The 17,441-nt window shown below is 39.5% G+C and overlaps 1 protein-coding gene across 16 annotated transcripts in view; it reads right to left on the reverse strand.

The window, feature by feature from the left end:
- UEVLD (UEV and lactate/malate dehyrogenase domains) overlaps positions 1 to 17,441 on the reverse strand; it is a 72,358-nt gene that overhangs the window by 41,882 nt on the left and 13,035 nt on the right. For 15 of the 16 annotated variants that reach the window (XR_014066541.1, XM_081533681.1, XM_081533680.1 and 12 more), the window contains 2 exons: positions 9,603 to 9,687; positions 3,010 to 3,075 (listed from right to left, as the gene is read on the reverse strand). Coding sequence is in view for 11 of the 16 variants with exons in the window: in XM_081533675.1 (XP_081389801.1) it covers positions 3,010 to 3,075; positions 9,603 to 9,687 (151 nt within the window). In the remaining 5 variants the exon portion in view is untranslated. The remainder of the gene's footprint in view (positions 1 to 3,009; positions 3,076 to 9,602; positions 9,688 to 17,441) is intronic. The other variant, XM_081533679.1, reaches the window with a different exon arrangement.

Consider the following 17,441-nt stretch of genomic DNA (forward strand, 5'->3'; position numbering starts at 1 on the left):
TGGAGTGGTAGTCCCAATCTCACTGGAGCTGTTTTCTAATGTTAATCGCTACCCATTAAAGAAAAGGAAAGTAATGTCTACTGAAGTTATCTTCCTTGGTTGATTAGGGATCTGCTGCCTCCATCAATACCCCTCCCCAGCAGCATTTATGCATGTTAACATCACACTCATGACAAAGCACGTGGTGAGCTTGATTCCCATGGCATCTGGTCCCACCATTTCATGGCAAATACATGGGGAAACAGTAGAAACAGTGACAGACTTTATTATTTTGGGCTCCAAAATCACTGCAGATGGTGATTAGTCATGAAATTAAAAGACACTTGCTCCTTGGAAGGAAAGTTATGACCAATCTACACAGCATATTAAAAAGCAGAGACTACTTTGCCAACAAAGGTCCATCTAGTCCAAGCTTTGGTTTTTCCAATAGTCATGTATGGATGTGAGAGTTGGACGGTGAAGAAAGCTGAGTGCGGCAGAACTGATGCTTTTGAACTGTGGTGTTGGAGAAGACTCTTGAGAGTCCCTTGGACTGCAAAGAGATCCAACCAGTCCATCCTAAAGGAAATCAGTCCTGACTATTCATTGGAAGGACTGATGCTGAAGCTGAAACTCCAATACTTTGGCCACCTGATGCAAAGAGCTGACTCATTTGAAAAGACCCTGATGCTGGGAAAGATTGAAGGTGGGAGGAGAAGGATGAGATGGTTGGATGGCATTACCGACTCAATGGACATGAGTCTGGGTAAACTCCGGGAGTTGGTGATGGACAGGGAGGCCTGGCATGCTGCAGTCCATGGGGTGGCAAAGAGTCGGACATGACTTAGTGACTGAACTGAACTTGTAAGATTTCACTACTGGTAGTATTCTCGGTGCCCTTCTTCCTTACTCCTTTTTGTGAGCAAATGCCCTGCCTCAGCCTGCCCATTTACTTTCAGTAATTCATTACCCAAGATTCAGAACTCCTGGTAAAGTCCTCAGATTTAAAGTAATTATATCATAAGAAAATAATTTGAGTTAGCTGTAAATAAAGTTCAGATGGGTATCATCTTACTAAGATGATACACATCTCTAAAGAATGGGTGAATGAAGAAAAAGTGTATCACAACTTTGACACAATCTGCAGGGATAAGAAATAATCCAGAAAATTTCTGCAGGTGTATATTAGGAAATATAAACAGAAGATTCACCTGGGGAATAGGACTGGGTAATGGGAGGTTAGATATAAGCTTAACCTCATCTTTTCTCAACTGTTTGAATTTTTTTTAGCATGAAAATATATTTTTAAAAATTATAGTTTATTTTGACAAGACTTGGCTTCTATTTTTTAATTTTTTATTTATTTATTTTTGGCTGTGCTGGGTCTTTCTTGCTGCACAGCTTTTCTCTAATTGCTTTGAGCGGGGGTTACTCTCGAGTTGCAGTGCACGGGCTTCTCACTGAGGTGGCTTCTCTTAGAGCACAGGCTCTAAGGCGCTTGGTTTTCAATAGTTGTGGCACATGGGCTCAGTAGTTCCCAGGTTCTACAGCATAGGCTCAACAGTTGTGAGGCTTGGGCTTAGCTGTCCTCGGCATGTGGGATCTTCCCTGATGAGGCATCAAACCCACGTCTCCTGCATTGGCAGGCAGATTCTTTACCACTGAGCTGCCGGGGAAGCCCAGTATGTGTTATTACACTAACAAAACTAGTAACCAGAAGAGACCAACAAAGTCAAAGAAATAATAATGGGCAACATTTAACTGGGCACTTACTACGTGCCAGGAACTGTAACAGCCAAGAGCTTTACTTAAGAGTAGTGCATTTAATCCTCAAAATTCTAGAGTTAGGCTCTACCCTTGGCCCACTTTACAGATGAGAAAGATATACACTCTGACCTCCTCCTATCAGCTTAGAAATAACTAGTGTGCATCACAAGGAGTTGATATAATTCCAGTCAAAAGCAAAAGGGAAAAAAGGGTGCACTACAAAATGAAAACGTATTGCATTACTATCTTGGAATTACTACCAGCCTAAGAATCAATGACTCCACAGCTCCAGGAAGATGCAGAGGGCCAACGAGTGACATCTTAAGATAATTTTTATGCCATCTTGTTACCTCCCTACATGATTTAACAAGCAATGATTCATTTAAATCCGTAAGTTCCTCTGTCAATATGCAACTACCCTTGAAATCACAGGGGTTGGTAAGAACTATGAAATCATTCAATCAATCCATCATAATTAAGAATTAATTACAGGTAAGTTAGTGATTTTTTTTTTTCTTTTTGGGCAAACACTTAACTATTTTAACCTGTCAGGTCATCTGAAAATATGTTGCTTTTTTTGAGTTTTAATGGGCTCTGTGTTTTTAAATTTTCCTATTGGAGTTCTAAGTTCCAGTCTGATATCAGCTGTGAGGGCTCAGGTAAACCACGTGACCAAGATTCAGTTTCACCTATAGAATGGGGATAATGCTACATCACACAGAGGGAAAGGAAGAGGAACAAAACATGCAATGGGAGAAAACGGTGGAACCCCTGCAGTTCTCTATGGAAAGCAGAGTAAACTCTCCACAAGCACAGGTATATGTCTGTCCAGATCACTTGTGTACCTCAAAACCTAGCAGGGTAGTGGGCAGACAGCTGACATTCAATAAATAAATATTCATCGAACTGAATTGAATTTGCTGATATTAACATCTAGGCCTTCCTTCTCTGGGACAGCATTCCGCTATATCCAGTAAGGTTCAGCATAGATCATATACATGTTAAGTGAGGGAATTCCCTGCCAGTCCAGTGGTTAGGACTCCACGCTTCCATTGCTGGGGGCTGGGATTTGACTCCTGGCCAGGGGAACGAAGATCCCACAAGCCACGTGATGTGGCCAAAGAATTAATTAATTAAAAATAAATAATTACTTAATTAAAAATCAACCAGCTTTTTGAGAATGTTATGGAACTAAACAAATACAAGTTCTAATTAAACTGCTCTTTTAGAAAATTCCCACATTTTCTTAACTTCCATACTTACCCTGATATATCACAGGAACAGTACCAGTGAAATTCAGTAGGTCTTTCTGGGAACTATCTTTGAAAACTAGAAGAAAAAAAAAAGTCCCAAAAAGTACAATCAGAAGTAGGAAGAAATGTATTATTAAAGTGCGTGCATATACATACACACATACAGAAACTTGTAAATACCATCATCTAGGAATCAGTAAATACATTGACAAGGGCAAAGTACTAAATGATGTTCTCTTAGACAGCAGAGCACATAGCTGAAAGAACACAGGACTTTGATACTAAATCCCAAGTTCTTGGCCTGCTGTCCCACTTAGAGGTGATGGAAGAAACTTTACATATTGAGATATGGGGAAGTCACCCTGGCTCATGCATTATTTAACTTAAGCTTCATGCTAACTAGAATAGCCAGTTTTGCGGCCCCTTCAACATACATTGTGTTCAATTTGCTTTAACAATGAAAGAAAAAGATACATTGTCCAAAAGCAAAGAATGTTTGTTTTGAAGACAGAGATAAATGCCTGTTTCCTAAATCATCAATGCTAGCACTCCTTCAATGATCACCTTCCCTTCACAGGCGTCAAGGCAATGTTGACTCACTGTGTGTATGCTCATGTGTTTTTTTTGAAACCTTGAAGGAATGAACCCCTGTCACGTTTGATGCTCTTTGTTCTGACATATAGGAAGGGAAGTCGCTCAGTTGTGTCCGACTCTTTGCGACCCCGTGGACTGTAGCCTACCAGGCTCCTCCGTCCATGGGATTCTCCAGGCAAGAATACTGGAGTGGTTTGCCATTTCCTTCTCCAGGGGATCTTCCCGACCCAGGGATCGAACCCAGGTCTCCCGCATTGGAGGCAGACGCTTTAACCTCTGAGCCACCAGGGAAGTCCTTCTGACAGATAAAACTGTGCTAAAAACCATGCTTCTTCAGACTAGCCCTTCAGAACTTGATGAGAGGCTGTCTCCTAAGCTATGATCCTCAGCTTGGCTTGAATAAAACTCCCTTCTGAACTTCCCTGGTGCCTCAGTAGCTAAGAATCCACCTGCCAGTGCAGAGGACACGGGTTCGATCCCTGGTCCAGGAAGATACCGCGTGGCGCACTGCAACTAAGCTTGTGCACCACAACTACGGAGCAGGCGCGCTAGAACCCTCAAGCCACAACTACCAAGCCTGAGTGCTCCAACTACTGAAGCCCGTGTGCCTAGAGCCTGTGCTCTGCAAAAAGAGAAGCCACCACAGTGAGAAGCCCGTGCACCACAATGAAGAGTAGCCCCCACTCACCGCAACTAGAGAGAGACCACACAAAGCAATGAAGACCCAGCACAGCCATAAATACATAAAATAAAATAAAAAAACTCTTTCTATTCCAATTACAGATTGTTTATTGATCACTTCCATCAACAGAGGCATGTGACTTTTGGTTACTTTAAACTCTTTGACCTTCAGTTTCATCATCTGTAAAATAAAGACTGCATCACAAAGTTGTCACAAGGATCAAATGAGATCATATGAAAACCCATTATAAGAAGTAAAGGATTATAAAATGTGTGGACTCTATCAAATAATTGTCACATCTAAGTAACATCAGTTAAATAATCACTTTCAGATATCAGATTATAAATTTTATAATCAGAAAAAAGTTTTATTTTTGAAAGTGACCTTCCAGAAAGATTACTAACAATCTTTGACTTCTCAAATTCCATTACTCTCAACCTTTTTTCAGTCTTCACATTCCTGAAATTTCAATTTATCCATCAATAATTAGCACACACTGATGGAGAGCTAATGCCCTAATTTCTGAACTGGATACAGAAAACACTACATGTGGTTTCAAACTGTCAAACTGCCTTAGAACTCTGTCCTTTTAGGACCTCAGTAGCTAACTATCCTACTTGGGCAGTGCAAGAAAAAAAGTCGAAATAGATTTGATGATTTATCAGAAAGGGAGAAGAGGAAAAGCTAGGCTAAAAGAAAACTCAAGGCCAAGAGTATACATAAGTACACATATTTACCTTGAACTCTATGAGTGAAAGATAACAATGGGTGAAGGAGTCACTCTCAGGCAAAAACTAAAATGGACAGAGGAGTAGAACAGAGATTGTTTCTCGGGGACACAGAACAATCTGGAAATGTGGTACAGAAACTACAGTCATTGTCCAAGCAAACTATTCAAAAAGCGAAAAGAGAAATGATTATAACACATGACCAACACTGTCTTCAATAACAAAATGTACATTGGCAATATTAATCCTATAGCTTGAGGGTTTAATGGCACCATAGCTCACTTCTCTAGATGAGAGAAAAGAGATAAAGAATTAACTGGTATAACAAAGCTTTAAATCTATAAGATGAAGGAAGACATTGTAAAAGAACATGTATTATTTATTTAAGCACAGGGCAAGATGAACACGAGTACAAGCTCTAACCCCATGCCTAACTAGCTGTGTAATCTTAAGCAAGTTATTTACACTCTCTGAAAACTGAAGATGCTAATACTCACCTCACAGTTCTGGTTGTAAAAGAGTATGTAAAATAATATAGATAAAACATTTGGAAACATATTTGGTGTTCAACAAATAGTAGCTGTTAAATCCCCCATCGCAGGCATTTATGTAGCAGATGCCAGGGTGTTATTCAAGAAAGGCAAGAAACAGATGGGCCAGAATCTGATCATTTCTTCCACACATAAAATTAGCTATTCTTTGGCCATCATGAAAAAATCCACAAACAATAAATGCTGGAGAGGGTGTGGATAAAAGGGAACCCTCTTGCACTGTTGGTGGGAATGCAAATTGATACAGCCACTATGGAAGATGGTATGGAGATTCCTTAAAAAACTAGGAATAAAACCACCATATGACCCAGCAATCCCACTCCTAGACATATACCCCGAGGAAACCAAAACTGAAAAAGACACGTGCACCCCAATGTACACTGCAGCTCTATCTACAACAGCAGGGACATGGGAGCCACCTGTCCATCGACAGATGAATGGATGAAGAAGCTACAGTACATATTCACAATGGAATATTTACTCAGCCATAAAAAGGAACACATTTGAGTCCATTCTAATGAGGTGGATGAACCTAGAGTCTATTATACAGGTAAAGTAAGTCAGAAAAACAATTATCATATACTTACACATATATATGGAATCTAGAAAGATGGTACTGACGAACCTATTTGCAGAGGAGCAATGGAAACCTAGTGGAAGTGATGGAATTCCAGTTGAGCTATTTCAAATCCTAAAAGATGATGCTGTGAAAGTGCTGCACTCAATATGTCAGCAAATTTGGAAAACTCAGCAGTGGCCACAAGACTGAAAAAAGTCAGTTTTCATTGCAGTCCCAAAGAAAGACAATGCCAAAGAATGCTCAAACTACCGCACAATTGCACTCATCTCACATGCTAGTAAAGTAATGCTCAAAATTCTCCAAGCCAGGCTTCAGCAATACGTGAACCGTGAACTTCCAGATGTTCAAGCTGGTTTTAGAAAAGGCAGAGGAACCAGAGATCAAATTGCCAACATCCGCTGGATCATCAAAAAAGCAAGAGAGTTCCAGAAAAACATCTATTTCTGCTTTATTGACTATGCCAAAGCCTTTGACTGTGTGGATCACAATAAACTGTGGAAAATTCTGAAAAAAATGGGAATACCAGACCACCTGACCTGTCTCTTGAGAAACCTGTATGCAGGTCAGGAAGCAACAGTTCGAACTGGACATGGAACAACAGACTGGTTCCAAATAGGAAACGGAGTACGTCAAGGCTGTATACTGTCACCCTGCTTATTTAATTTATATGCAGAGTACATCATGAGAAACGCTGGGCTGGAAGAAACACAAGCTAGAATCAAGATTGCTGGGAGAAATATCAATAACCTCAGATACGCAGATGACACCACCCTTATGGCAGAAAGTGAAGAAGAACTAAAGAGCCTCTGGATGAAAGTGAAAGAGGAGAGTGAAAAAGTTGGCGTAAAGCTCAACATTCAGAAAACTAAGATCATGGCATCTGGTCCCATCACTTCATGGGAAATAGATGGGGAAACAGTGGAAACAGTGTCAGACTTTATTTTTTTGGGCTCCAAAATCACTGCTGATGGTGATTGCAGCCATGAAATTAAAAGACGCTTACTCCTTGGAAGGAAGGTTATGACCAACCTAGATAGCATATTTAGAAGCAGAGACATTACTTTGCCAACAAAGGTCTGTCTAGTCAAGGCTAGGGTTTTTCCAGTGGACATGTATGGATGTGAGAGTTGGACGGTGAAGAAAGCTGAGTGCCGAAGAATTGATGCTTTTGAACTGTGTTGTTGGAGAAGACTCTTGAGAGTCCCTTGGACTGCAAGGAGATCCAACCAGTCCATCCTAAAGGAGATCAGTCCAGGGTGTTCATTGGAAGGACTGATGTTGAACCTGAAACTCCAATACTTTGTCCACCTCATGCGAAGAGTTGACTCATTGGAAAAGACCCTAATGCTGGGAAGGATTGGGGGCAGGAGGAGAAGGGGATGACAGAAGATGAGATGGTTGGATGGCACCACCAACTCAATGGACGTGGGTTTGGGTAAACTCCGGGAGTTGGTGATGGACAGGAAGGCCTGGTGTGCTGCAGTCCATGGGGTCGCAAAGAGTCCGACATGACTAAGTGACTGAACTGAACTGATATGTAAAATAGATAGCCGAAGGGAAGTTGCTGTATGACTCTGGGAACTCAAACTGGGCTCAGCAACAACCTAGAGGAGTGGGATGGGGAGGGAAGAGGGAGGGATCAAGTTCAAGTGGGAGGGGGTATGGGTAAACCTATGGCTGATTCATGTTCATGTTTGGTGGAAACCAACACCATACTGTAATTTTCCTTCAATTAAAAATAAATAAATTAAAAACAAAACAAAAATTAGCTATTCCTAAGAAATACTTCAATTAATACCCCAAATTTTCCAATATACGAAGCTGAATTAGATATATTAACTCAAGCTAATTCAAATACAAAACATACTCAATATAGAATAAAGTTTTCAAAACTGTGTGCTTTGACTAATTCATAAGTCCTGAAATCAATTTAGTCAGTGTTAATCACTGTTTGTGTTTAAGTGGGATGGAATAGAAAATGCCAAAGTGTACATAATATTTTAGCTATGTATACATGGGGTCATGATATAAAATGTATTTCCAAGTGTGGGCTGCAGTCAGAAATTTTGAAAGATGAGGACTTAAAATCTTTCTCAGGTAACCAGACTCTCTACATTAAGCTAAAAAGATAACTAAAATGTTATTAATTTATTATCAACCATATATGTGATAGGCAAAATAATGGCCTCTGAAGATGTCCAAAACTCTAATCCTTGGAACACATCTATATATTACCTTGCTTGGCAAAGAAACTTTTTTATATGCAATTAAGTTAAGGACCCCGACAATTTCCCTGAGGAAATTATCCAGTATGATTAAGAATGGGCCTAAGCTAATCACATTTGGTTCTTTCTTTTTTATTATTTATTTATTTTTCACCATGCTGGATCTTCATTGCTGCACAGGATTTTCTCCAGTTGTGGCCAGTGGGGGCTACTCTCTAGCAGCAGTGCACGGGCTTCTCATTGCAGTGGTTTCTCTTCTTGCAGAGCATGGGCTCTAAGGCATGTGGGCTTCAGTAGTTGCAGCAAGTGGGCTCAGTAGTTGCGGCTCTGGGGCTCTAGAGCACAGGCTCAATAGTTTGGTGCATGAACCCATGCCCCCTGCATTGGCAGGCAGATTCTTTACCAACAAGCCACCAGGGAAGCCCCACATTTGGTTCTTAGAAGCAGAGAACCTGGGTTTCCCCAGTGGTCCAGAGGTTAAGAATCTGCCTTGCAACACAGGGGACATCAGTTCAATCCCTGGTCTGGGAAGAACCCACATGACACGGGGCAGCTAAGCCCACATGCCACAACTACTGAAGCTTGAAAACGCCAGAGCCCGTGCTCTACAACAAGAGAAGCCACCACACAGAAAAGCCCAAGCACCACAACTGGAAAGCAGACCTTGCTTGCCGCAAGTAGAGAAGGCCCGCATGCAGCAATGAAGACCCAACACAGCCAAATAAAATAAATCAAAAAAAAAATTTTTTTTTAAAGCAGACAACCCTTTCTGTGGAGATTTGTGAAGGATGGTCAGAGAGATGCAAATTGCTAGCTTTAAAGATGGAGGAAGGTGACCCTGAGCCAAAGAATATGGATGACCTTTAGAAACTAAAAAAGGTAGTCGTTTTTGCCTTTTTTTTTTTTTTTTAAATCTCCCAGAGCCTCCAGAAAGGAATCAAGACCTGCCAACACTTCCAACCTACAGAGACTTATGCTGGGCTTCTAGCTTACAGAACCATAAGATAGTAAATTTGTTTCAAGACATTAATTGTGTGTTAATTTGTTACAGCAGCAATAGGAAACTAATACAATACAAATTTTATTAACTTCAAGTTTCCTTAAAAACCACAGGTCATAAAGTGTAGCTCAGAATCAGGGGATAAAAGAGAGAAATGAGAAATTATAATACAGTTATAGCTCTCTAAAAACAAATAATTAATAGTTTAATAATGCAGCAAACACTAGAATAAATGATTCTTACCATAGGTATCCATGGAATATCTGAAATGTGGGAAAAACATGTTTACGTTCTTCAGTTCTTCCACAGTTAGATCCCTGAACTTGTACTGAAAAGAGAAAAATGAACACAGAATAAGAATAACACTACAGGCAATGGAACAATTACAAATTAACATTTAACTGAACACTTACTATGGGCTAGGCCCTGGGCTCTGAGTTTTACAACCATGAATGGTATTTGATTTAATCTCATTAATAACAACCCTGTGAAGTAGGTAGGGCTTATAACTGCTCGACTGTATAGAAAATGAAAACTAGAGAATCAAAATAACTTGCTGAGTTAGATAGCAAGTGAAACCAGAGCTCAAACCCAGCGCCCGGGCCTTTAATATCTATATGAAATTACACTCCTGACATCACAGTTAAAGATCCACCTCTCATGCCTGAATACCTCATTCACTTGAGAAACCTTGAATTTCCCTTCCTGGTACTACAACTGGGTTTCAAAGAAAGAAGAGAAAGCACGCAAAGGTTTGCAGTCAGGCTGAGAGAATTGCCCCCTCATTCATCCAGATGTAGTCTCAGAAACACTACCTTGGTTGCCCTGTGGGCAAAATCATTTAACTTCCTTGATATTTTCTCATTCGCAAAGAGAAGGAGACTCCTAGACTCCACCTCTTAGATTTGTGCTGGGGATTAAATGAAAAAAAAAAAAAGTATATTAAGAGTCTATTACCATTCTGAAAATGAAATTGAGAAAACAATCAAAAAGAATAAAATACTTAGGAATACATTTAACAAGATGCAAAACAGACTCTAAAAACTACAAAACACTGTTGAAAGAAATTAAAGTGAGTCTAAGTAAATAGAAAGACATCCCTTGTTGCTACATCAGAAAACTTCATATTGTTAAGACAGCAATAGTCCCCAACAGATTCAATGATCAACAATCCATGTTAAAATCCCAGCTGACTTTTTTTGCTCGTTTGCAAAAATTCACAAAGCGATCTTAAAATTCATATGGAAATTCAAAGAACACAGCCAAAACAATCTTAAAAAAGAACAAAAAAATCAGAAGAGTCATACTATAATCAAAAGACAGGCTACAATAAGAAAGATAGACAATAATAAATGTGGGAGAGGATGAGGAGAAATCAGAACCCTCTACACACACACCACTGCTGGTGGTAAAATGGTGCAGCTGCTGTGGAAGAGTCTGGCAGTTCTTCAGAAGAATAAAGAAGAGTTACCATTGTTGTTGCTTAGTCACTAAGTCATGTCTGACTCTTTGTGACCCTTAGGACTATAGCCCACCAGGCTCCTTTGTCCGTGGGATGTCCCAGGCCAGCATACTGGAGTGGGTTGCCATTTCCTTCTCCAGGGGATCTTCCCAACACAGGGACCAAACCTACATCTCCTGCATTGGCAGGCAGATTTATTACCACTGAGCCACTAGGGAAGCCTGTTAGAGTTATCGTATGACCCAGCAATTCCACTCTGAGGCATACACCCAAGAAAAATGAAAACATGCCCACACAAAAACTTGTACACAACTGTTCACAGCAGTGTTATTTATAACAGTCAATAAGGAAAACAATCCAAATGTCCAGTATGATATATCCACAAAATGGAATTCACCCATAAAAATGAATAAAGAACTGATATATACATGGATAACCAATGAAAACATTATACTAAGTGAAAGAAAACAGACAAAAAGCTACATATTATATGACTTGCATATAAAGTAAAAAAAATAGGCAAATCCATAGAAACAAAAAGTAGATTAGTGAGTGCCTAGGGCTGGAGGTGACTAGGAGAAAATCAAGAATAACTTCTAACAGATCCTGTTTCCTCTCTCTGAATCTTTTTTTTCATGCACAAGATCAATTTTTCATGTGCAAGAGATGTAGCTCTACCACCTGGCAACTTCAGCAGGAAAGTATGAAAATCTCATGATTAACATTTGTAAAAGTGAGGTATTAAACAAAATGTGTGTACAACAATAAGTGCAGACAGGAAATGATGAATCGACAGCATATCTAAGTTACAGAAAGGCCTCTGAAAAGAGCGGTCTACAATTCACATTACAGCCTAGAATGGTATAGAAAAATAGAGGGGAGGAGGAAGGTCATTTTAGGAGAAGGTCATTTTGTTTTGGGGAAAAAATTTGGCAGAAGAAAAAGCGTATCATTTATTAACAACTTGAAAACAGAAAACTCTTACTCATCTTTGTATTTCCCCACAGCAATTTGCACAGGGCGTGCCTTCAATAAATGTAGGCTAACTGGATGGCAGCCAGCAAAGAGACAGAGTCATACAAGCAGAGTGGATGTAGAAAGCAATTATGATCCACAGGAGCATCAATCACTAAGATCACTAAAATAAAGGGCAGACCAGTATTAACCACAGCAGGGTAAACATGAATCCCAGATTCAGTGTTCCTGCTTCAGTGAAATCAAAAGTGAATGAAATCATCCCAACTCTAAACACTAAACAAATGGACAAAAAGCTGCACTGACGTCACTTGGGTTACGCATTTATTACGAATCATATCACTTTTCTTTTGTTTTCTATTTGATATTATATGCTGTCTTCTACATTCTTCACATCCTCTGAGAATATAATAATTAATGGCTGCATAGTGATATATACTAGAATTGATCTAATTGCAAAGTAATATGAAAGTCTGTTGAAAAAGGGCAAAAGCACTCTTTGTTAGGGCTTGAAAATCCGAATATCACTACTAGCCAAATAGGTGATTTTCATTCTTGACGAAAAAGATCTATTTTATCTTAAAAAAAAAAAAAAAAATTATGGAAAAATCCCTAGAGCTCCAGTGGTTAGGCCTCCATGTTCTCACTGCCATGGGCCCAGGTTCAATTCCCTGTTGGAGAACTAACATCCTGCAGGCCTTCCAGCATGGTCAAAAAAGAAAAAAAAAAAAATCATGTCACTTTTAGTCTATATGAAATAGAGTATCTGCTTAGTGTAATATTAACTATAATCCATGACTATTAACATATAATCCATTTCTATTCCTATACCACCTAGAAGTCTGTGAAACATTCTCTAAAGATATACCTCAGACAATGCCATTTGCTAAAAGGGTGCAAGCAGCAAACTAAAGAGGAAAACTGGCCCATGAAATCCTAAAACTAAAACAATTATACTATCATAAAAATCATTATGACTGGGGCTTCCCTGGTGGCTCAGTGGTAAAGAATCTGCCTGCCATTGCAGGAGACATGGGTCCGATCCCTGATCCGGGAGGTTTCCACATGCCACGAGCAACTAAGCCCACGTGCCACACTATTGAGCCTATGCTCCAGAGCCTGGCAGCCACAGCTACTGAACCCACGTGCTGCAACTACTGAAGCCCACGCGCCCTAGAGACGTGCTACGTAACAAGAGAAGCCACCTCAATGAGAAGCCCATGCACTGAAACTAGAGAGCAGCTCCCACTCACCACAACTAGAGAAAAGCCTGTGCAGGAATGAAGACCCAACACAGCTAAAAATAAATATATAAATAAAATTATATATTAAAAAATGAGTAAGACTGAAAAATTGAGAAGTTACTAAAATTCAATCTTAATCTGCTCCACTACAGTATGTTTATTTAGTAGACTGATATTTATGAACATCAGAGTACTCCTGTATGACACTGCTCCAACGCGGGACACTGAACAGTATTTTATGGCATCATTTCATTTTTCTAAACAAATTAAACATTAAGGACCCTTACAAATTAAGTCCAATACTATTATTTTATGAGTGAGCAAATCTAGGTTAAGTTACCTATTCAAGGTAACTCAGCCAGGGAAGGCAGAAATAGAAATTAGTGAATCAGAAAATCTTTCTAAACCTAGTATTTAATATATACTAAAGAATATATATATATATATATATACACACACACAAACATATATGTACATATACACACATTTTGAAAAATAAACACTAATAAACCAACCTACCCTCTAGTGCTGTCCAGCAAAACTTTCTGCCATAATGGAAAAGATCATTGTGTTTGCTGTTGAATACAGTAGTCACATGTGGCTACCGACACTTGTGGCTGGTGTGACTGAGAAACTCAATTTTTAATTTTATCTAATTTTGATGAATGTAAAAAGCCACATGTGGTGAGTGGCTACCATACTACTGGACAGCATAAACCTTTCCAATCCCATTACATCTGTCTGGGTTTTCCTTCTCTCAACCATTCAACTGCCTACCTTAAATTGTATAGTCATATTCCTTTGCCTTTCCCCCTCCATAGTTTTTATCATATTTGTGTACATCCTTAAATACCACTCTCTATTGCTTAGCTGCTTCTTGGTTTAATTAAAATATAATTTTGTATATAACCTCCAATTTTTTTCCTAAACATACTGTTTCTAAGATTCACTCCTATTGCTGCATGTTGTAATATTTCATTCATTTTCACTGCTGCAGAGTAGTGTTTTCCATTGTGTGAATGAGTATAGAACAAACTATCTTTCCATCAATGAAATCTGGGTTGTTTCTAATTTTGAATTATGATTAATTCTGCAAATGTCTCTTGCTTCATATATTATGAATCATCTATGGTATCTACTTAGATGTAGAAGTACACAAAATACACATAATCAAATTAATTTTAAAAAGCCCCAGCTGTTTCCCCAAATGGTTAAATAACCATTTAACCACCTACAGTGGGGCTTCCCAGGTGACACAGTGGTAAAGAATCAGCCTGACAATGCAAGAGACCCCTGGGTCAGGAATATCCCCTGGAGGAGAAAATGGCAACCCACTCTAGTATTCTCGCTGGGAAAATTCCACGGACAGAGGAGCCTGGTGGGCTACAGTCCATGGGGTCGCAAAGAGTCAGACAAGACTAAGCAACTAAGTCACCCAGATAGTGAGAGAAAATGGTGTTTTACCATGGTCTCAATTTGCTTTTCCATGGCTACTAATGGACTGGGCAAACACTCATTTCCCTGTTGTCTTCTTTTATTTTTCAAAAAATGATTATTCATAACTTTTTTCCAATTTTGTATTGGTTTTAATATTGATATGTACGCTAACTTATATACTCTGGATACCAATGCTTTCTCAATTATGCATTACAATATTATTCACCAAGTTTGTATTTTGCCTCTTCACTCTCTCCATGGTGTCTTTTTATACATAAAAGTTCTTAATTTGAATGCAGTCAAATCCATCAGTCTCTTCTTTGAGTACTTTACATCTTGTTTAAAAAATGTTTGCATATTCTGAGTCCATGAAGATTCTTCCCTCCATTTTACCTCTGTATGTTTTAAAGCTCATCTCTTACATTTAAATCTTTAATCCATGGGGAATTTTTAGTTAGTACGGTCCGATTTCATTTTCTCCAAAATGGATAGTCATTTGTCCCTGTATTCTCCTTTCTGTAGTTTTCTGCAATGCCTCTTCTGTTTTATATAGCATTTTCAAAACATATGTGAACATGATTCTAAGCCCTCTAGTCTGTTCCCCTGGTTAATCAGTCTATCCTATGCCAATACCACACTAAGTCTTAATTCAGTTCAGTTCAGTAGCACAGTCGTGTCCGACTCCTTGGGACCCCATGAATTGCAGCACGCCAGGCCTCCCAGTCCATCACCAACTCCCGGAGTTTACCCAAACCCATGTCCATCGAGTCGGTGATGCCATCCAGCCATCTCATCCTCTCTCGTCCCCTTCTCCTCCTGCTCCCAATCCTTCCCAGCATTAGGGTCTTTTCCAATGAGTCAACTCTTCGCATGAGGTGGCCAAAGTACTGGAGTTTCAGGTTCAACATCAGTCCTTCCAATGAACACCCAGGACTGATCTCCTTTAGGATGGACTGGTTGGATCTCCTTGCAGTCCAAGGGACTCTCAAGAGTCTTCTCCAACAACACAGTCCAAAAGCATCAATTCTTCGGTGCTCAGCTTTCTTCACCATCCAACTCTCACATCCATACACAACTACTGGAAAAACCATAGCCTTGACTAAGATGGACCTTTGTTGGCAAAGTAATGTCTCTGCTTTTAAACATGCTATCCAGGTTGGTCATAACCTCCCTTCCAAGGAGTAAGCGTCTTTTAATTTCATGGTTGCAATCAGCATCAACAGTGATTTTGGAGCCCCCCCAAAAATAAAGTCTGACACTGTTTCCACTGTTTCCCCATCTATTTCCCATGAAGTGATGGGACCAGATGCCATGATCTTAGTTTTCTGAACGTTGAGCTTTACGCCAACTTTTTCACTCTCCTCTTTCACTTTCATCCAGAGGCTCTTTAGTTCTTCTTCGCTTTCTGCCAGAAGGGTGGTGTCATCTGCGTATCTGAGGTTATTGATATTTCTTCTGGCAATCTTGATTCCAGCTTGTGTTTCTTCCAGCCCAGCGTTCCTCATGATGTACTCTGCAGGGTGACAATACACAGCCTTGAGTACTCCTTTTCCTATTTGGAACCAGTCTGTTGTTCCATGTCCAGTTCTAACTGTTGCTTCCTGACCTGCATACAGGTTTCTCAAGAGACAGGTCAGGTGGTCTGGTATTCTCATCTCTTTCAGAATTTTCCACAGTTTATTGTGATCCACACAGTCAAAGGCTTTCGCCTAGTCAATAAAGCAGAAATAGATGTTTTTCCGAACTCTCTTGCTTTTTCGATGATCCAGCGGATGTTGGCAATTTGATCTCTGGCTCCTCTGCCTTTTCTAAAACCAGCTTGAACATCTGGAAGTTCATGGTTCACATATTGCTGAAACCTGGCTTGGAGAATTTTAAGCATTACTTTACTAGTGTGTGAGATGAGTGCAATTGTGCGGTAGTTCGAGCATTCTTTGGCATTGCCTTTCTTTGGGATTGGAATGAAAACTGACCTTTTCCAGTCCTGTGGCCACTGCTGAGTTTTCCAGATTTGCTGGCATATTGAGTAAAGCACTTCACAGCATCATCTTTTAGGATTTGAAATAGCTCAACTGGAATTTCATCACCTCCACTAGCTTTGTTCGTAGTGATGCTTTCTAAGGCCCACTTGACTTCACATTCCAGGATGTCTGGCTCTAGGTCAGTGATCACACCTCGTGATTCTCTGGGTTGTGAAGATCTTTTTTGTACAGTTCTTTTGTGTATTCTTGCCACCTCTTCTTAATATCTTTTGCTTCTGTTAGGTCCATACCATTTCTGTCCTTTATCAAGCCCATCTTTGCATGAAATGTTCCCTTGGTATCTCTAATTTTCTTGAAGAGATCTCTAGTCTTTCACATTCTATTGTTTTCCTCTATTTCTTTGCATTGATCGCTGAGGAAGGCTTTCTTATCTCTCCTTGCTATTCTTTGGAACTCTGCATTCAGATGGGAATATCTTTCCTTTTCTCCTTTGCTTTTCACTTCTCTTCTTTCCACAGCTATTTGTAAGTCTCAATTACTAGTCTTGATATCTGGTAGAGCAAGCCCCACACCTATTCTTCTGTAAGAACGTCAAGACTATTCTTGGCCTTTTGTCCTTGCAAATGAGTTTCAAAATCAGTCTGAAAAACTGCATTGGAATTGCATTGACTCTAGAGATCAATCTGGAGAAAACAGATATCTTCATATCCATGAAGTTGGAATATTTATCTAGGCGGGAATATTTATAAGGTTTCCTTTGTTTTCAAGAAGATTTTTCACTTTCTCCATACAGTTGCTTGATTTTAATGTACTGTTCACAAATGTTGCAGCACTAAAATTATTTCTAACTATTAAGTTGTTATATTATTTGCCTACTTTAAGGACTAAGGAACTTTGGAAATATCTGCTAGACTGACTTGTTTCTAACTGGTTTCCTTAATTTACATATCCAACAGACATTTATTAAGCACCAATGTGCCAG

The sequence above is a fragment of the Giraffa tippelskirchi genome, chromosome 10 (assembly GCF_054371585.1).
Source record: "Giraffa tippelskirchi isolate mGirTip1 chromosome 10, T2T-mGirTip1v1.2.pri, whole genome shotgun sequence".
NCBI classification, from domain to species: Eukaryota; Metazoa; Chordata; class Mammalia; order Artiodactyla; family Giraffidae; genus Giraffa; species Giraffa tippelskirchi.